The sequence below is a fragment of the Neolamprologus multifasciatus genome, chromosome 1, assembly GCF_963576455.1.
Source record: "Neolamprologus multifasciatus chromosome 1, fNeoMul1.2, whole genome shotgun sequence".
NCBI classification, from domain to species: Eukaryota; Metazoa; Chordata; class Actinopteri; order Cichliformes; family Cichlidae; genus Neolamprologus; species Neolamprologus multifasciatus.
Window position 1 is genome coordinate 29,793,147 of NC_140439.1, and position 20,106 is coordinate 29,813,252.

Sequence of the window (20,106 nt, forward strand, 5' to 3'; positions counted from 1 at the left end):
CTGAATTCAAGAGTTTACAGGGTCGTCTTTGTCCTTTTATACTTTACTTTGACCCCTAGAATACTATCACCTATTTGGCATGTGGATGTAAATGTGAGGTATGGAGATTCATTAAAGCCAGGGATAGTGTAGGCATGGATGTGTTTGTAGGATTGGGAGGGGGATCACTACCAACTGACAGGCCCTTCCCTGCTCAGTTTGTTTAAAGGGTTTGTAAAAGCAGCAGCCTTATCTCACCCGTACTGACAAAAGCCTGCCCTCTCCCCCCAAATTAAATTGGACCCATAGCGGTGTGATCAAATCAGTTGGCAGGCGGAAAATTCCGGCCGTCAATCACATAGGTGTCTGATAAGACCAGGCAAGGAGTCCCAGTGTGGAAAGCTGTGGGCTCATTCCGCCTCGACACCCAGGTGATAACTCAGAGCAGCAGGCACCTCCGTCCTATACACCTTGCTCCTAGCATCTCGTCACGTCCCCGATGCCCTTTGCTCCTTACTTAGATGCAGTCACATACATGAAAATATGTATACACACACACACACACACCACTGGTGTGGTTGTAAGGCTAAACACACAGTTTACTTTTACAGGCGCAACATTTGCGCTACACATAATACAAGACTCCTTTTCTCTCTTTCATATCTCTGAACACCTTTTTTTTCTTTTTTTGTTCTCTGTTCAAGTTGAACACCCAGTTTCTAATGGTACTCCTTTGATTTTTTTTTTTTTAATATCTGTGTTATTACGTTATTAGCCTTTCTGGTATTTTGTTTAATCTTTTTTTTTAATTCTGAGATTTTCAATTAATCGCCTGAAAAGCGAAAACAAAGACCTATTGTTTTGCCATTGTTGGGAGTTAAAAAGGGTATTTTTTCCTTCTCTTGCTTCTTTCATCTCACCTGTCTTCCTCTTTGTTCCTTAACCGATCCCTTTCTCTTTTTCATGTCTCTCTCATATTCCCTATTCTTCTTTCTTCCTTCCTTCCTTCTTTTTTCATTTTCCCATTTTCTGCCCCCATCTCTCTCCTGTTCTGTGTACTTGTCCCAGGCTTTGTGAGTTTTGATAACCCATCCAGTGCTCAAGCCGCTATCCAGGCCATGAATGGCTTTCAGATAGGCATGAAGAGGCTGAAGGTGCAGCTAAAGCGGCCAAAAGATGCCAACCGACCTTACTGACTCGTCTGCTATCCATACCCAGGTACAGTAACACCCATGCTATAATGTCCCATGCCATTCAAAAGCGTTTTACTTCACTTGAAAAAGGTATGGATGCGCCTTGAGGTAACTCCTGTTGTGATTTGGCGCTATACAAAATTGAATTGAATTTACAATATTATTAGTGCAGTACATAGGACACAATACAGAAGACTAGAATGTTTGTGAACTTACTCCTGCAAATCTCATTGTAACTTCTAATGAAAATGTTGATTGCTCCTAAAATTCAAACTTATTATCTGAGCAACTATAAAGTAATACTGTATACTTTCAATGCAGAAATGAATTTAAAAAATTGTATAAATAAAGAACTGCATTTGAGTATTAACTGAGAATGTAATGAAATGAGCTACACAATAACATTTCCCAAGCTTGCTTTTATGAATTTCTCTGCTCATTTCAAATATTAAAAAATGTGAAAGTGTGGGCTGCTTTTTACAGGGGGGTTATTGTACTGAGATGCGCAAAAAGAAAATAAACTCTCAACCTTCCGTATTCCACCAAATAAAAATCCCATCATTGAATAAAATACTGAAATTTACAGAGTCATCTATATGCCAGACAAATTAGTCCCCAAAATGTGTCAAATACTTACAGTCAGAAAACATAGTTCTATATAAGATAATCAAGAAGTGTCAATGTTTCTAGATTTTACAGGACCTTTTCACAAAAACCTCTGGTGATTTCTGCCAGGTTTCCCTGCTGCACAGATTTATTTTATGTCTACTTCTGGGAGTCGAGTCTAGTCTAGTCTAGTCTAACTTGGACCTGCAGGATGCTTTAGGGCAAATAAATGACATCATCAATACCTAGCTGTGCATAATTACCTGTCTACTGGATACTCCACTAGAAATCGATACAAGTTGTTTAGCAACAAATTTCCAAAAGCAATAATTTATCTCCTCAAATAGCATTAGACGTATGTCAGCTATTTGGCAATAGCTGATCCTTTATCGAAGAAAAAAAAATTAGAAGATCACCAATTATACAGTCAATTCAGACATCTGATGAGTATTAAGAGTAAGTGCAGCATTTTTAAATGTTTGTGCTCTATATTTATCAGTATTTGTCAGTCCCATTGTGGCTTCCTCTGGCATTCTGCATTTGGTGCACTAGAATGCAACAGTGTGTTCAGTGTATTTATGCCTTTCTATATATCCATAGATATCAGTGATTCATACCATCAGCATGTATGGGACAACCATAATGTAAAAGCCTTTGTTCACTCAAAGACTTGTACTTATAAACAATTATTAATCTAAGATATCGTTTTTGTTTTTTAGCTTAATCCTGCTCTATTGTAACTATTTAGTTGTAACCAAGGGTTATAGAAATGTTTTACGAAGTGAAAATAGTGTTGTATATTTTATTATGAAATTAACATACATGGAAATGTCATTTTTAATGCTTCCACAACAACACGGATGCATAGTTGCATGCATAGTAACACTGTTATGACATTCTTTTACATAGTCCCCCAATTTCAAAGCTCAAAAGACCTGGCAGAGCATCTCAAGGAAGGAAACACAGAATTTGATAATATCCAAGTTTTAGAATTCAGTCAAACAAACATTACAAACAACACTTTTATTAAAGTATATGTTAGTTTGTTTTGAAAACACACCTCATTTTTTGATTTTAGGTCCACTGTGTTTGTGTATAGAGGCAAAACTTTAAAAAAAAAATCGTGCCACTGTCTACACACTTATGGACCTTGGTGTATCTGCAGCAAGAAATCTTCTGTCAACAGCTCCCTATTAGGTACCTTAAAATGTGAGAGCTTCAATGAAAATCAATAAAAATACAGATTGCTTAAGGTAGCAACATGCCTCAATAGAATAATTCTCCATTGTAACATATAGGGATGCATTGATCTGATATTTAAATTGGGTACTGGGCAAATCCTGACTGAAAGTCCGGATCAGGTATTAGTCACAACAAGCAGATCTGTGAGGCTCATCTATTCAGTTCAGTCCTCTATTAGCCTGTGTTCATTATTCCCCTTTTCAGCAGAATGGCAATAGTTACTAACATGGGAGCTTATATAACATCGAGGAACCTAACAACCAAAGGTTTGAAGTTTGAAAGTTGGCTTTTACTTCAATGTAAACTGTAGTCAAATGTGTTTACATGACTGCCAATCCTTAATAAGAATGCTTTAAGCTTTTCAGTCTCTCTCTGTCTCGTTATATTTGATTTTACACTTATTGGAAAGCTTTTATTGCATTTACAGACGTGTAATGTACTGTCCTGAGATTAGGAGAAACCAGCGTGCAACAGTCTAATAACTCTTATATTGAGCTGAAACTAGACTAGTGCAAATTAATCCATGGTCATAAAGTCAGTAAAATGACATGCATTTATTTGTTACATTTTAATTAAAATAAAATTAGGTGGAATAAAGTTCTTTATTTTAACTCTGCTATCAGATAGGAGTGCTGTATTGGGTGATACCTATTGTACCTGGAAAAAGTTAGATTGGTGCATCTAGTCTCAAATAATTCATTTAATTATTGCCTATCTAATACAAACTACAGTTGTCAGTGAAAAGACAATATAAATACATCGTAAACCAATTGCCTGGAAACTTTTGTATTACAATTACACAGGCATGTATTCTATTCTGGTATTCTATTCTATTCTACTAAAAAGCATTCATAGAAGGTGGTATCCTATACTGATACAGCTCCCTTTATCAGTTCTCTGATATAATTTGAATAGAGCTATCCTCGCTAATTAAGAAGATACCATAAGAAGAGAAAAGGAGTGAATTTGATTTAGGAGCAAATGGAAAATACAACAGCACTGAATGACATGACAGTCATTGAAATATTTTCAGAATGGCTCCAAGCAAACACGTTTCCCATAATGACATTCTGTCACTTAATCAGTATGTGTGCGCACGTGTTTTTTCAATGTATCCCTCTGTCATTGTGCCATCTTTGTGTTTTGCTTATGTAATTACACCACTTTGGTTGTTTTAAACTTATAGACAGACCAATAATAAGTGATCCATTGAAATATTAAAGAAATAAATGCATTAGCTTTTTGAAGTCAATTTGAGCAATTAGGTTAATAGATTCCTAAAAATCATGGCCGATAAAAACAAAGTGTATATTTTCTAGGTATTTTCTTTTAAATTATTGCACAAGCGTTTATTTATAGCAGGCGAGAGTACATTGGCTTGTTGGGCTTAAAGTAAGTAAAGTTCAACTGTTTAATTTTCTAAATTCCAACCCTAATGCATTATTATGATGAAAAACTTTGATGAAACTTGAATGATGATTTTCTGTGTGTGCATGTGTGTGTTCCTTATAGGTAAAAACTTCAATATGTAGATAACTTCAGAAGGCCTTTTTTCTGTAACACTGAAATTTTTTGCTTTGAAGTTGAATTAAAAACACGATCAGACAGCATTCTCCTTTTCTGGTCTCAGGAGCCCTGCTACTCTGAAATTGCGTTCTGTGTCTTAAAGATAAACTTAATGCAAAAAACCTGAAGCACTCACTGTACAGCCACCCTCATAGCAAACAATGCAAGGCAAATCCAATTACTGTAGACAGGACAAGTTTCTGAAATATGCATTTCTGCCGTAAGGGTTATCTTTGCGAATATAAAAACATCAATTCAAACCTTTAACCTGCAGATGTTGTCAACCCAATAATATTTCACCACCACACTAAAGTACAAAGAGGCTTTTTTTTCTGTGCTGCACTGAAGATTATTTGCTCTGTTATTTCTGTTTTACTTGTCTTTTTTTTTCAGTTTTATGGTAATAACTATAATGACCTCATTTGATTTGTCAGGCAGAATAAGTGCGCATGGAACAAATAGATGGGGTGCTTTGAATTCTGACTTGAGGAAAAGAAAATCCCATTGTTTCTTTCCTTCTTTTGCACCCTTACCAACCTGGCAACCTGACAAGGCCAATCACAGTGTGAGGTGGCCTTTCTCCGCTATAGCCACACACCCCCACACCTGTCATGGGGCCAAGTTCCCTCAGCTGTAAGTTGAACCCATGGTGTCATTTTCTTTTGGATGACGTCATGTGGTGGGCCTGTGACTGCGTTGCATGACGTGGCGTTGATTGATATCTCTAAACTCTTTCTTTATATTCTGCCCTACTTTTATATATATTTATATATACTGTATATTGTATATTGGCAGTTTGTGGAGTGCAGTAATCGATGCCTTTCATGGCTGGTACCTGTAACTGACGTGCTGACTTGTTGGTTGATTATAATTGGAAGTGGCCTTTAACCCTTTGTGCTATTGTAATGTGTGCCCTTGTGATGTTTTACTTTCTCTTGTGGGGTTCATGTGTATGGATGTACTGTATTTTCGATTTCTCTATCTCTTCACATTCACATCACGAAGCGTTTTTTCTTCCAGAAAACTTTTATTCTTTAAGTCTACTTATTTTCAAAAAGGACCTATTTCTCTCTCTGTTCGACAGCTGTTTAGTTGAGAGATGGCCAAGATGACCCTATGTTTGTGAAGCCAATTAAATCTCTAACGTTCACACAGAGAGCACAGGCAAATGTTGACAGTCTACTTCCATCTGCACAGGGAGTACTTCAGCAAGATTGTTTTGTTTGCCTAACATGAGAATCACTTCCCATTTATTTATTTATGAGGGTGCAAACCAATTACACAGTGATAGAAAAGCTGCTGGCGGCACTACAGACCCGCGTACCCAAAATCCGTCCACCATACACCATACTGTACAGAGAGGTGTAAGTAGGGTACAAAAGATAGAATGAAATACAAATACCTGGATTGATTATTTGTGGCTGCCTGTTGCTTGTTATATTTTTAGTGCGATTCTAGCACCGCATAATTTAGGTATTCGGTTGTGCTGCTTGTATGTAGTACAATTTTTGCTCTATGTGTACAAAAAAGCAGCATACAAATTAATAGTGAAAAGGTCCTTTCTTTGCAAGTGAGTTTGTTTCCAACCCTCAAGGCCAAGACTGATAAGTGTTAGTAGTTTTCATTGAGCACATTCTACCCTATTATTTCAGAAGCCCTGCAGGCGACTCTCCCAACCTTAGTCTATCCAGTGAACTTAGGGGGTGTCTAGCCAGGCACGCCAGGGGGCATAAGGTTTTTCTGGCATCAGCTATGCCTCCTAACTGCCAGGTGTCATTTATGGAGCCATCCAAGTAGGTGGTGGTGTGCGGAGGCATAATATTAGGACTAAAAGCTTGTGAAGGGAAAAGAAAGAAAGGAATTCTTTGTTACTGGACAAAGTTACTGCATGAAACAGTTGTGATGTTTTCAAAGAAGCTGTTTACTTGGGGAAAAAATGATCAATTTGAAAGCCACTGTGTGTTTCTACTCAGCTACATATATAGGGAGAATTGCGAATGGCTTATAAAATAGGGCATCTGTAATTGGGACTGTTAGTGCTTTATGTTGCTAATGGCCGGGCTCGCTTTGGCACACATAAGAAATAAGTTTGAATCGCTGCTCCCCCGTCTAAAAAGCAGATCTATTATGAAATGGTAACAAGCTCATTTACAGGAATGGAAAGGTAGAACAAAGAGCGTCTGGGCGCATGTTCTCGTCACAAAGTCAGACCCTTTCATGTTCACTCTCAGAGAGTGATTTGCTGTGATTTCATAGCCTTTCTTCACCCACATCATAGCTCACAACATATTAGGGATGATAGGCTGTAAACTAGATCTTTTATCAACCCAAAGCTCGACAGCACAGACACATTTAGTAACAGTGCAGCATATCAATCCAGCACAAAGGCAAGGGAGTTGTTTTTCATGCAATCCTAATTAGAGGTTAGTTCTTGAAATGTGTATCTTTTTCATAATGGACAACTGTCAGTTATTACGTGATTCTAATTATTGCAATATTAGAACTTGCTCACACACTTGTCTCGTTTTCTTTATGTTTCTTTCTTGTTCCTTTGTAGCCTGTTTGTAATGAATTAACAAAAAGATGAATGGCAGCAACATCTCGGGCAACTTTTTTTTTTTCCAATCAGGGAGATGCAGTCAGTTTAAATTAGGCCTTCGCTGGATTAGTGCTGTCACAGTGTAGATGTCTGTTCCATATGGTTAAAACACAAATTTCCCACCCCACCTCTAGCCCACTTATTTCTGGTTGTGATTGACACGCTCCTCTTTTTTTTCCTCTTCCCCGTCTGTTTCTCATGCTGTTGGCTGTGCCTGTCAGTCTGTGTGATAACCAGGAGCCAGCAACCCTGAGCATGTTTGCCACAGCCCCACTGAATCCACTCTCCTTATTCTCTCCTGTCTTTTTCTCTTCCTTTCTCTCTCTCTGTGTGTCACAGGATGAAGGGCCACAACACCTTATTTCCACAAGTGCAGTAAAAGTACAAAGACTTCTTGCTCTGCTACATATCATGAAGGAAGGGTGGTCCCTTGATCCTCCTGGAAAGCCGCTGAAAGATTGGGTGACTGAGAGAAGGATCCCAGAGTTGTCGGGTTTTTTTGTTTGTTTATTTTTTTTTTTAGTTTTTCTTCGCAAATGCCTCTTTTTTTCCTCTTTTGCTTTGGCGTCTGTGGAAGAAGATTTTTTGCAGAGACCAACTTTTTGCTGCTGTTTTTTAGACATGATGGAAAAAAAAAAACCTTTATAGACTCATTATGCTCAAAGCATGCATACTGACACAGGATATAGATAAACACACGGAAAACAAACCAAACATACACATTTCAAAAATGCTACACTTAAAGAAAAAAAAAAGGAAAAAAAAACTTTGTACATGTATAAATAAGTGCAAATGCCAACACAAGAACTGAAGCAAACTCATGCGTGTGCGCACACACACACAAATAACACACAAACACACACACCAGCCTGCTGCCATTTTGGTTTTTGTGCCTACACAGGTGTTGTGCTCTGTGACAGGGCAAGCTCTGGATCGAAGAAGAAAACAAGAAGAAAAGGAGAAAAGTGGAGAATCCAGGATAATTTACATGCATCATTCCTTAGGAAATAGGGACCAAAGGACTAAACGCTTTTTAAAAGAATATAAATATATAAATATATAAATATATATTTAAAAACTCATACCTTGTAGCTGCAAGTATTACAATTTACTCGTAGTAAAAAAAACAAACAAAAACATTAAATCAATATCCAGTGGCCTACTGTAAGTATGAATAAAAGAACATGGAAATAATGTATAAAAAAAGACATGGAAACGTAGTATAGGGGCTGATCTTTTGCTCTGGATGCTGATTTAGCACCAGGTTGTAGAATAGTAGAGTAGACTAGAAAAAAAAAAAGTGTAGATTTGCTAACTTTTGCTGTTGTTTAAAAAAAAATACTTGAAGTTGTAATGAAAATGGGGCAAAAGAGGGGTGGGATGGTGTGGGGGGAAACATTCATCTGCCCCTGTACGCAACAACTCTCTTTCTCTTGGATGTTAACGTATCAGCCACTGGATATTGCGCTCATCATGATGTACAAGTCACCGCACTCTCTGACAGATATGGAGATGATCTTCTGGAAGAAAACAAAAGAATAAGAAGAAAAAAAAAGACTGACTTTACTGATGTCTGTGCTGGACGGGGTGCAGATGTTTAAGGCTTCACTGGCCTTTGTGTTCAAGCGACAATCCACTGTAAAGACCAAGTAAAATGGACATGGGGTGTGGTTTTTTTGTTGTTGTTGTTGGCCTTTTTGTATTGCTACATGAAGTGTGAAATATGAAGCCACAAACTTCTAAAAGGAGATGATTAAAAGTGAGATGGACAAATGGATGGTCATGACCGAAAGAGTAAAGAGGGAAGGAGAAAAAAGTGATAGCTATTGTAACTGCCAGCAGAATGTATTTGGTTTAGTAATGAATTGGCTCTTGTGGTATCAGCATTCTCTCAAAAAAACAAACAAATTATGCCCATCATAAGCAGCCACAAATTTTGAGTGACATGTCAAGGATATGTGTGTGTCCACTGAAGCTGCTGCAAAACTCTAGACTGAGAAAAAATTAATTCTTGTCTGTTGGCAAATTTCTCTAAAGATGAATTCAATTTACTTCTGTGTTGCAGGAAAGGAGTGCCGGCTTTTAGAGCACATTTACCTGTGTAATGTTAATTCCACTGTTAACATGCTCCCTGACCTGCGTAATGTACACGTTATTCATAAAGTCCATGGTAAAAAAAAGTAGAGCTTAATGGCCTCGATCTAAGATAATTCTAACAGTCACTCTTAAAATCATTCAACTCATCTTTAGCTACACTGACACTGATGCCAGGCACTCCAGTAGTGTCGTGTCTTGATTTAGAGTCCTGTAGCCTCTGTTTTTTTTTTACCAATTTACAGCTCTGGAAGCAGGCTCCTCTCTAAAACCAGATCAATATGTTTCAAGTGAGTCCAGGGGGAGGAGCGATGCTGTTTCAGTCACCACGAGCACTTCCCAATTTTCTCCGCCGAACACCAGCTCAAATCCATATACCAGCCCTCTAAGCACTGACAGCTGGCAAGGCTAGACAAGAGCAGGGAGAGAGTGGGGAGAAGAGGGGAAGTCAAGAACTCATCACACCGAGATCCTTTAAGCTGATGCTGGTAGGTGATGCCAAATGATTTAACCAAAACAAAATTAGAAACCCTAATCAAGCTCTGGTGGCAAACAATATACATAATCTAATCATAATCTGTGTTATATGCTTTCAAAAGCAGATTAAACAGTCAAGTAGGACCTCAAGTTAATACTTTAGGCACCAGTCCAACGAGCTCATGTTAAGTAATGAGAGTCTTCTTCTCCCTCTTTTTTGTTGAACTAGAAAATCAGACCAGAATTGGTCCAAATCACTAAAGAAGGGACTGATTAAATGTGCCAGCAGATTTCATCGTTTTTAATATACTGCCTTTGCCACTTAAAAAAAAGCTGAAGGTACTAATTTCAGCCCTCGATATTAACATTCCACATAGCACTTCCTTTTCTCCCGTCCTTAGAGCAGCCATGCCTTTCTAAATCACGGCACAATTGTTTAGCGGCTCTCCCGTTGGAGCAGCATTTTCAAACCTACCTAATGCCCGTGCTCACTACCCTTCAATTATCTCTTGCACCACATTAGACATGCTATTTCACCTTTCTCCCTAATCACACTGTAATCATCAGCCTCTATACATTAGCAGCAACCAAGTGAAAAATCACTGGGATAATCACTTGGACCAAATGACGGGAGAGATGGTCCCCTGCATGCACATGGATGACAGAAGGAAGATTAGGGAGAATTATGTTTGCGCCTACTCCCTGGCAAGGCTGGTGACAGCTGACCTGGCACCAATAATGTAGCCGAATTTACCGAAGAGGCAATGCAGGATGAGGGATAAAACCTTCCATATCATAGCAAGGTTTTAATGTTGCAGAGTAATTTGACCAAAAACTAAAAGAGAAGGGCAGGTAGCAACATTGATTTAGTTTTTGTTTTCTATCACAAACATTGCAGCAATAGTTGCTTAAAACTGGGTCAAATCCAACATTTTTTACTAGAAATCCTCAATTCTGTTACTGTTCAGCTGCTGTGAGGCCTGTTGTTGTGAATTTTTTTTCAGCAGCAACACTGCATCTCAGAAGATGATGCCTGCAAGTTATAGCCTCATTCATATATATATATATATATATATATATATATATATATATGGTTGAATGAGGTATGGTTGAATATATATCAGCTCTTAAGGACTTCTTAAGGATTGCCTTTAAATACTGTAAGATAAAACCCAGCCCTCCCTCTGTCATTTCATTTGACATGTGTTACTGATAGAAGGAGCTTCGTGAATTAATGTGAAGTAGGTAAAAACAAAGCCATGTTCTACAAACCATTTATGCTCATTATTTAAGTGAAGCTGAACTAATCAATGGGAAATCTAATGTTCCATGAGCAATGCAATATCCTCTGCTTGTCTTGGCCATCTCTAGAATACATTTCCAACACGAACCTTGCACGGTTGATCCTGTAATCTTTTCTGTCTTATACCAGATGCTGTACTAGTTCCCACTACTAATGGCAGGTTGAGTCCCCAGTGAGCCAAAACTCAGCCTAGCCTAGTATCCTGCTGTCTGCTTGGCTAACAGTGCAGCGATCATGTAGCATATCTGCTATGCCAGGGCTAAATTAGGCAATGTGAAATCAGTACTTCAACATTTTTAAAACGGGTGCTCCTATTACATTTACACTCCAGGGAGAATGTTGCTGAAGTGTTGTGCATTAAAAGCAGAAATAGCTGTGAAACACTAGAACGGCACTGAAACTACCAAAATGAGGAAAAAAATAGAAGGAAAATAGATCTTCTCATTACCCATTTATTAAAGAGGCTCTTGCCTGATTTGCCCTTAGCCTGGACTGGAGACAAGAGCAGACTGAGGTTATGTTTCACCTCTAAAATCACAGACAAATGTCAACCCAGCAGGCACACTACCAAGCTGTTGCCAAACTGTGATTTGATATTTGCCGTCCAGCTTACAAAAAGAAAATGTAACTAAGCGTTTTTGCCAAAAGAAATACATAGGATTTGAATAAGTTCTTAGAATATAATATTTAGCATGCTAGGCAAAAGAAAAAATATATATGTGAACATGAAAAAGTATAAATATCCCCAAAGAGGTAAAGCTTATCTTCTCTATCTTCTCATACTGTACTGCCTTTATTTGCCATTATTCAATCAGTGATGAGCAAAAGTAATACTTAGGTATAGTCAGTTCTTTGTGAGCATTTAAACCATTTGCCTCTGGCTTATGCACCTAGAAATTTGGAGGTTATATAGTACGAAGTATGCCCCTTTCCTCAGTTGCCACTACACCACTTTTCACAAGATCTGTCTGCTTAAGGAGCATGTATCCTTAGAGGTTCCCAGCCAATGGCAGGGCAGAGCACAAGTCTGTTTGAGAATGAATCTCCCACCCCTGGGTGCATAACACTCACCCTAAAATAGCAGTGATTGTCAAGGAAAGGAAGTGAAATGTAATTGACTGAAAGTGGAGCGATAATTAAAGGAACCTGTTGGACAGGAGGGAAGAAATTAATGCTTCTCATTTAATAGCTGCTTTGGGAGAAAGCTTTTTCAGCATCTTGGTTTAACGCAGTGAGGGTTTGCTGTGGAAATGAGATTTTGTATTGAAAAAGGTAACAATGGAAATAGTGGAAGCAGGCACTGGGTGGTGGGGGTGCTGTGTGCTTAACTGAAACTCCACAAAATCACTCCCAATACTCAGGGCATCAGGGACTATGATGTCATGATTAGTGGAGAGGTTCAGAGCCTTGCCTTACCCCTTATCCTGAAGGCATTTGAGTAGATAAATATGAGGACAGCAGAAGCTGTACGATCACATGTCACTGTGGGGTGTCCTGAGCCAGCAGAAGGGCTGATGAACCACCTAATATTGTGCTTTGGATTTATAGTATTACCATCCCATTCGAAGAGAAACAAAGAAACACAAAAGATGCCATTATCAACCCAACACTGCACAGTGGTTTGCTGAAGGTATGAAATTATGTTCAGAAACATGTCTGAAAGAAATGAAGACAAAGACTTTTTTAATTTCTTAATGTAAATAGACTATAAAATACAAAAAAACAGAGGAAGGTTGTACAGCAACTTGTGTTGAGAAGTCCAACTCTGTGGGACAATGATGTCAATATAAAATGTATCCACAGCAGTGCAGGGATTTAGGAGAGTTTTAGTCCTTATAAGCCCCTTCGGTTTGGGCTGTGAACATGCATCCTACAACTCTAAGTGTCTGGCCAAGGCTTAGAGAGTATTTGACTTAGTGTCAAACCTAAGCCATGGCCCTGAAGTGATCCGGTAATTAAGATTCTGTGTACACCGACATGTCATGATTTTTCTGACAGAAGAAAGATCGCCTGTGCCGTAATTGGATTAGTCCAGTTGGGGCTGATGAACAGATATGACACTGACAGTAGAGTTCATCCATCTGCATGCTTTCCGCTTGACAGTGTGAAAAAAACCCATCAGCCAGCACCACTCTTTTTTAAATTCTTTGGAAGTAAAAGTTGAGGCTTTACAGCATTTAAGACGCTAGTTTTAGAAAATAAAACTCCAGGTTACAGTGTGTTCAACATGTACATAAACCATTTTGGAATCAAACATTTAATACACATGGTTTAAAATATACGAACAGAAGGGGACAAGGGGACAAACAAGAGAACTATGTTGATCCCAGCAGAACCCCCTGCTTGCTAGACCCAGTCTGACACTGCTCTCCTGACCACACAGCTGCATTACACCTGTACATACAATATAGCTTATTTTTCAATTCTGTTAAACATTCTTTATAGGCCGTACAATAGATCATGTTCAAACAGAAAAAAATAAAGAATAGTTAATATATTTCAGTGAAACTAAGAAAAGGAACCTATGAAATAATTTATCAAAAACAGAAGATAAAATGATTTTTATTTCTTGTAGAGTGAAGCACGGATGTTCAGAAATGGGATTTTATACTCATGTTCGAAAATACGTCTTTATTTTCTCTCCTTTGTTTTGTTATTATCGGTTGAAGCTGGGATAGACCCATTGTCATGAGGTTTATTCAGATGTGCTTTGATCATTGTTCTTTTTTTTTTTCATTTAATTTTTTTGGCTGCACAATCCCTGTGTAAAATCCCTTGTGGATTGGAAAGTTCAAAGAGATTTTGCTCAATGAAAGCTCTTACATCAATACAAGAATTAGCAAACTGCACTGTAAAAGGATGATTGATGGTACTGGTTTTGTGGATTCAGAAAAAAGGGTCCTTTGCACAACTGAGGTTAAAAGGATCAGAATTGCATGTTCAAACGCAATTTTATTTTTGGGACCTTTTGTTGTTTTAAGAAAAAAAAAATCAAACTTTGCCATCAGATTGTTTTGGCGACCTATGCTGCCATATGTCATTATGTTTAAGCCATTGTTGCTTTCCTGTAATGAAGTTCTCACTATGTCCTTTTCTTGCCTTATCTTTTGAAGGGTTAATTGTATTTATTGACCTGATTTTCATATCTTTTTTTTGTTCATGGGACAGTTCTTCCACAGGTTGTTATCTGATGTGACACCATCCACTGAAGACATTGTGCCAAAAGTAGATCACACTGCTTTTCTCCAGTTTTTTGGTTTGTTATGTGAGGAGGAAATTCTGCCTTAAACCCAGCCTGTTCTCTCTGACAGTACTACCTGTGAACAGTGGTCAGACACGCTGTATTCTGGGGATGCCAAATGTTCTTCGAAACAAACACTCTGCCAGAATCAGTTTTGCCTCAAGCTCATTCTGACACAAATAAGGATGCGGTCATCCATTACCATTTCCATTGGTTACAAGGACCAAAATGTAAACAAACTCAGATAACTGAGAAGTTTGCTCCAATCAAGCATTCAAATGAGAGCCTTTAAAGTGTTCGTATTTAGTCATAGGCAATTTTGCACCATGAAGATTTTTACCATGAATCATTGCATTCCCAGCTTCACAGTTTAATTTCACTGTTGTTATTCATTGCCATAAAAACTCACAATCTATTTAGGTATTTAAATTTACAGTGAATAAAAAAAAACCTCATTTATTTTGTTGTTTTTTTTTTTTTGTCTTGAACAATCTGAGTTACTGTCTTCTTTCTTATCGTTTGAAACAGAGATGTAATTTGAATTAGCATTGGCTCTGGTCCGTTTCCCTGATTCAGGATGATATTTCCCATAGTGCTCCTGAACTCTGTAGTTCTCTAGTTCATTATATTCTGCTTAGACTAAAATAAAGCACAGTCCTGTAGAAGACTGAGGCTCCTTTGTCTTTTTTATCCATATACATAGCCCGATTAAATAACTCCTAAATGTTTGGATCTAGCATGATGTGAATGCATGACCCCGTTTGCAAAGATGTGAAGTGTCTGGTGTCGTCTTGTCACTTGGATTGTGGAGAGAATGCATTTAGGACATGTCATTGTATTAATTGAGCTAACAGCACTAACCATATCCGAATACCAAATTAGATGAGACGGTTAGTAGAAAATCGTTTTAAAAAGGGCGAATAATGCATAATAAATGAAAGGGAGATTGGAATAGGGAGAGGAATAAATTGTGAATTGATTAAAAGGAAATGGATATTCAGTCCTTGTCTTATGGAGGTGTTACAGTAGAAACAAAATCAGGTGCAATTTGTGGTACCAGTTATCATCTGTGAATAAGAAGCAGGTGGCCATTCGATTAATCAGAGGCTTTTCTCATGCTATTTTTTTTATTGACAAAGAATATGGCCAGGGTCCATTCTATGGCTCTGAGACCCCTCCTCTGTCAGAGTTACCCAGCAGTCACCAGGTGCCTCAGAACCTATAACAATGAAATGAAAATACCACACAATATTGCAACTAACTTGAACCCCCCAGTGGACTATAGATCTTTGCAGATCAACATGGTTCAGCAATTTCCAGCAGCCACAACTGTCCATCACAGCAGAAGGAAAACGTCAAAACTCTGTGACAGTAATTGTTCCTAGAAAAGAGTACGACACCCAAGGGGCCATCAATGACCAAACCATCCCATGACACCGAACATCATTTCTTGTTTATAGGTCTCTTTGCTGTGTCTGTGCAGTAGCATTCATGTGGAAACGGATTTATGGTTGCTAAATTTGCAGGTGATAAAAAGGCAAAGAGTGGCCAGTTGGGGCACTAACTCTTGGCTTTTCACATGCTGACTCCCGTGCTGATTCTCCTGGGACTTGCACTCATTGTGCAGCAGACACTCCATGATTCCACATGACAAACTGGATTGTTCCTTGAGTGAGTCCTGCTGAATTATTTTGGTCCTTTCGATTGCATCTCCTACCCCTGAGATTTTCCTCCACTGTTGCCTTTGAGCCATAAGCCTCGACAGCCACCGTTGTCGATACTCAATCTGTTCTGTAACCCCTAAAGCTGATGAAATGTGCTAACAGGGGTTTGTTTGTTTGTCTCCAGGAGGGGGGCCAAGGGAAAGAAAATGGAACAACAAGACCCTTTTGACAGTTCCATTTTTTTCCCCCAATGTTTTGGAGTGAGGGATAATCATGAAGTATGGATTGGATAGGGGAAAGTTATTACGTTTTGTTGTCTTTATCCTTGTTTGAGTTGTAAAAAAAAAGGTCAGATTGTTCCAAACATGGCTCTTTGCAGTTCCTTGGTTTATCCTCAATTCTGACTGCCCTTCTCTCTCAGTACGGAAAGAGAAAAATCGTTTTTTGCACTTCTCTCAGCCTTGTATCCTTCTAAGTCTTCAGTGTAAATTTGACAAACACACAACCTCCTCCTGTCTGGCTGGAGTGTTTCTTCTGTGTATTTACTTTATTGGTGATTCTGATTGAGATGGGGTAGTCTTATGAAGCTCAAATATCGTAGCTGACAGCAAAAGCACAGATAAGAAAAAAACTGGTGCTAAAAAGATTAGCCTCGATCCTTCTAGTGTCCTCAAGCAAGTGTCTTCAGGATTTGAGTATCACATCATTCACATCAATAAATGCACTATAAGTGAGAAGTGCAGTTTGTGAACTGAATTGGCTATTTCAGACAGCACATGCATTTTTTTTTCTTGCAGTTTACCAAAGAATGACAACAAAGCTTCAGATATTACAGTCAAAATTCTATTGCATATATAAAGCTTATTTTTTGTTTGTGTTTTTCTTTTTATTTATTTTTGTCAAAATGCACCTTAAACTACGGTTAAAGCTTAAGATAAAAAAGACTGGCCTTTTTCCTCATGTGGGACATGTCATTAAAACAACATTTTAATGGATTTATGATAAATTGAACCAATTTCATCATGTGTGTTTTGCAGCTGACACTAATATGTAATTTACAGAAAAGCACTCCAGACCATTACTTTCAAAAGCTTTTAAATCTATGTCATGTGTCACATTATACGAACGAAAGGCTTATATGCAGGTAATTGTGAATAACAGCCTTTCAACATCTTAACTATGCCCTACACAAATATTTACCATATTGACTTATCTCTTGTCACTTACCATGCATTTAGCATCTGACTTTTATCGTCCATTAATCTATCAATGCATCCATTAGGGACACTCAACCATCCGGGAGCCTCTGTACACTCCAATGGGCCTATTAGCATGTCCCTTAATGGGAGACATGCTGCAAACACTAAGCACAAGTTATGCCACCCAGAAAGCTGAATCTGTTGTCAACACTTTTTAAATTGTAGTTTTAAATTTGTTCTCCCTCTTTTTCTTCGTGCATCTACAAGTCTCTGAATGAGGCTCTCATTGGCTATGACTAAGTGTGGCAAGTTTCAGCTGCATCCCTCTTAACATGCAGATTCTTAAATAACAAAAGATTATAACTAACTGAAAGTGTGAAGAAGACCTGGGCAAGCAAAGCTGCACAATCCCTTTGATCCTATTATGTATTACAAAAGCGTAATCAATATCTAATCAAGGGGAATACAGCATGCCATGTCTTACAGAGCTCTTTGTTGTTAGAGGTGAGGTTGCCATGGCGACTGGACAGGTGTGAAGAGCTTAGGCTGCAGCGTTATTGATGGAAATTAAGAAGCATTGATGAGACTTGAAGATGCTGGGATTGAAAAGGGAGATAATTAAAGAGAGAGCTGCAGTGGGAGACATGGCGAAGGTGGAGACAAAAGAGATTTAAGTTGGAGATATAAGGGGGAAACTTGGGTATGTAGCCTTCTGTCTACAATGCTTTCCACGAAAACATCATTAAAATAATTTACTCACATGTCCATGTGATCTCTCCTGAATCAAAGGAAGCTTTTAAACCAAGAGTAATCTATACTTTTGCAGTTTTCTTTTATATTAATAGGTTGGTAGTAACATTGGTTACATTGATTATTTTAACAGTTCAATTTTTCTCAGTTTGTTTTCCGAGAGCAGCCTGAGAAGGCCAACAACAACAGCTAAGTCTGTTAAATGTCCAGATAAAGTCCTGGAAAATACTAGTTAACATACAAAGTTAAAAATTTATGTTTGGGAGATAAATGTAAGCAATGTGAGGAAGTAAGGGAGGCAAATGAACAAACCTCACTTGCTCAATAGAGCACCTAAAGGTTCATCAATGCTTTTTTCACAAGATTCCTCATTATTAATTAAAATCTAATTGTATTTCTTAATAAAGCCACTGTAGAGAAACACATCTCCCAAAACCTGCTGGCCACCCCTATGAAAAAATTCTGAAAGCCTGGATTATGCACATTTGGAAAGTAGCTTCAAACTAAGCTAAATCAGTAACTCAGTAAAAACCTAAATCATGTTCAAACATCAGTCTTTTCCATCATTTCAGGTTAACAATTCTTGAATTCATGGACTTGGAACACCACTACTACAGTCTCAGGCCTTCACTTTTATATACCGTATCCCTTTCTCTCTCATTTCATCGTGGTTCATAGGGTGGTAAAACTGTAACTGTAACTCTAAGGGAAGAAAAAGTACGCCTAAAGAAGGCATCAAAACATCTGAGTCATGGCTGACCCGGGCAAAGTGAAGATGATGTCACTGCACTGCACAGCTTGTGCTCCAGAGGAAAGCTTGTCAAGCGCTGTGCCTGCGCCATGTTTACTGCTCGACCCTTAACTTGTCTGAGCAGCAGCAGTCCAGCATGTTCCGTCCATTCTCGTCCTCAGCTATGCCCAGTCCCACAGAGAGCTGTCCGTCAACATCTGATTAACACTTGAGATAATAGGTCATTAAAGTTCCCCTTCAATCAATGAGTCCAATCGAGTAATCAAGGCCTAGATTGAATGAACCAAAACCAGCATGGAGCCCAGTGGGAGAGATCAGCCTTTAATCAGTATTGGAGTGAGTGTTGCTTTCATCTGTAGATGTACACAGAATAAAACTGCTTTGGCTGAAACCACGCAATGGAAAACTTGATGATGCTTTTCTCACTTTGAAATGAAAATTTATTCATGAGCCTTGTGAGGTCAAAATCTGTGAAAAAAATCTAGTGTAAAATCTTAATAAACCAAGAGGTTTTTGTGATGGGTACTTTTTTCCCCTACCTATTAACAGTAAGTGAATTTCCCTTTGTTAAAGTTTTATGACCCCCTGGTCTCTTATGCTATCCAAAAAAACCTGTGGGTGTGCAACAGCCTCTTTGTTTCTGCATAGCATTAACTTTGGAACTTGTTTAAATCTTACTTGGTTTTTCACAGTTCAGTGTTGGTCAACCTGCCACCTTTCAGTATATGAAATTTCATAATGTCTCATAAATAACACATATATTATTACTTTCTGATAATTATTTTAATCACACAGATACACAAACATCACTTAGACTTTTGAATAATTATGCAAAGCCTGCACACAAGCCTGCAACTTTGTATAGTGTGTGTGTGTGTGTGTACTAGGGCAGCGGTCCCCAACCTTTTTTGCGCCACGGACCGGTTTATGCCCGACAATATTTTCATGGACCGGCCTTTAAGGTGTCGCGGATAAATACAACAAAATAAAACTAGTACCGGTACCAAAAAAAAAAGAAAATTTATTCATAACACACGTGAAAAGACCCAGGAAAACAGAGTAAACGATAAAAACGATAACAAAATAACGCTGAAAACCGATAAAAACCCTGAAAACTATACAATTCACACCTGAGCCTCAACTCTCGCGGCCCGGTACCAAACGACTCACGGACCGGTACCGGTCCGAGGCCCAGGGGTTGGGGACCGCTGTACTAGGGTACATGTGTGCTAAACCACTTGAGTGAGTAGCTATTGCTGAATGATAGCTGAGCTAAAGTGAAAGAATGAAGCCTGGTGACAGAGAGATCAGAAGGATCAAGCATTATTATCAAAAATGACTCCAGTACTCCCTACTGTGGCCTCACAGCTTCCACCAGTCAAGTTGTTGTTTGTTTATTGTGTTTGTGTGGATAGTCCATCTTCTTCAATCAATGCTATTTC

At 38.4% G+C, this 20,106-nt stretch overlaps 1 protein-coding gene across 16 annotated transcripts in view; it reads left to right on the top strand.

The window, feature by feature from the left end:
* Positions 1 to 19,684, top strand: part of celf6 (CUGBP Elav-like family member 6) — a 156,591-nt gene extending 136,907 nt beyond the window's left edge. For 11 of the 16 annotated variants that reach the window (XM_085159103.1, XM_085158315.1, XM_085155468.1 and 8 more), the window contains one exon: positions 1,048 to 19,684. In XM_085159103.1, coding sequence (XP_085015229.1) covers positions 1,048 to 1,175 — 128 coding nt within the window. In that variant the 3' untranslated portion in view covers positions 1,176 to 19,684. The remainder of the gene's footprint in view (positions 1 to 1,047) is intronic. The other 5 variants (XR_014873030.1, XR_014870121.1, XM_085148871.1 and 2 more) reach the window with 5 other exon arrangements.
* Positions 19,685 to 20,106: the final 422 nt, after the last annotated feature.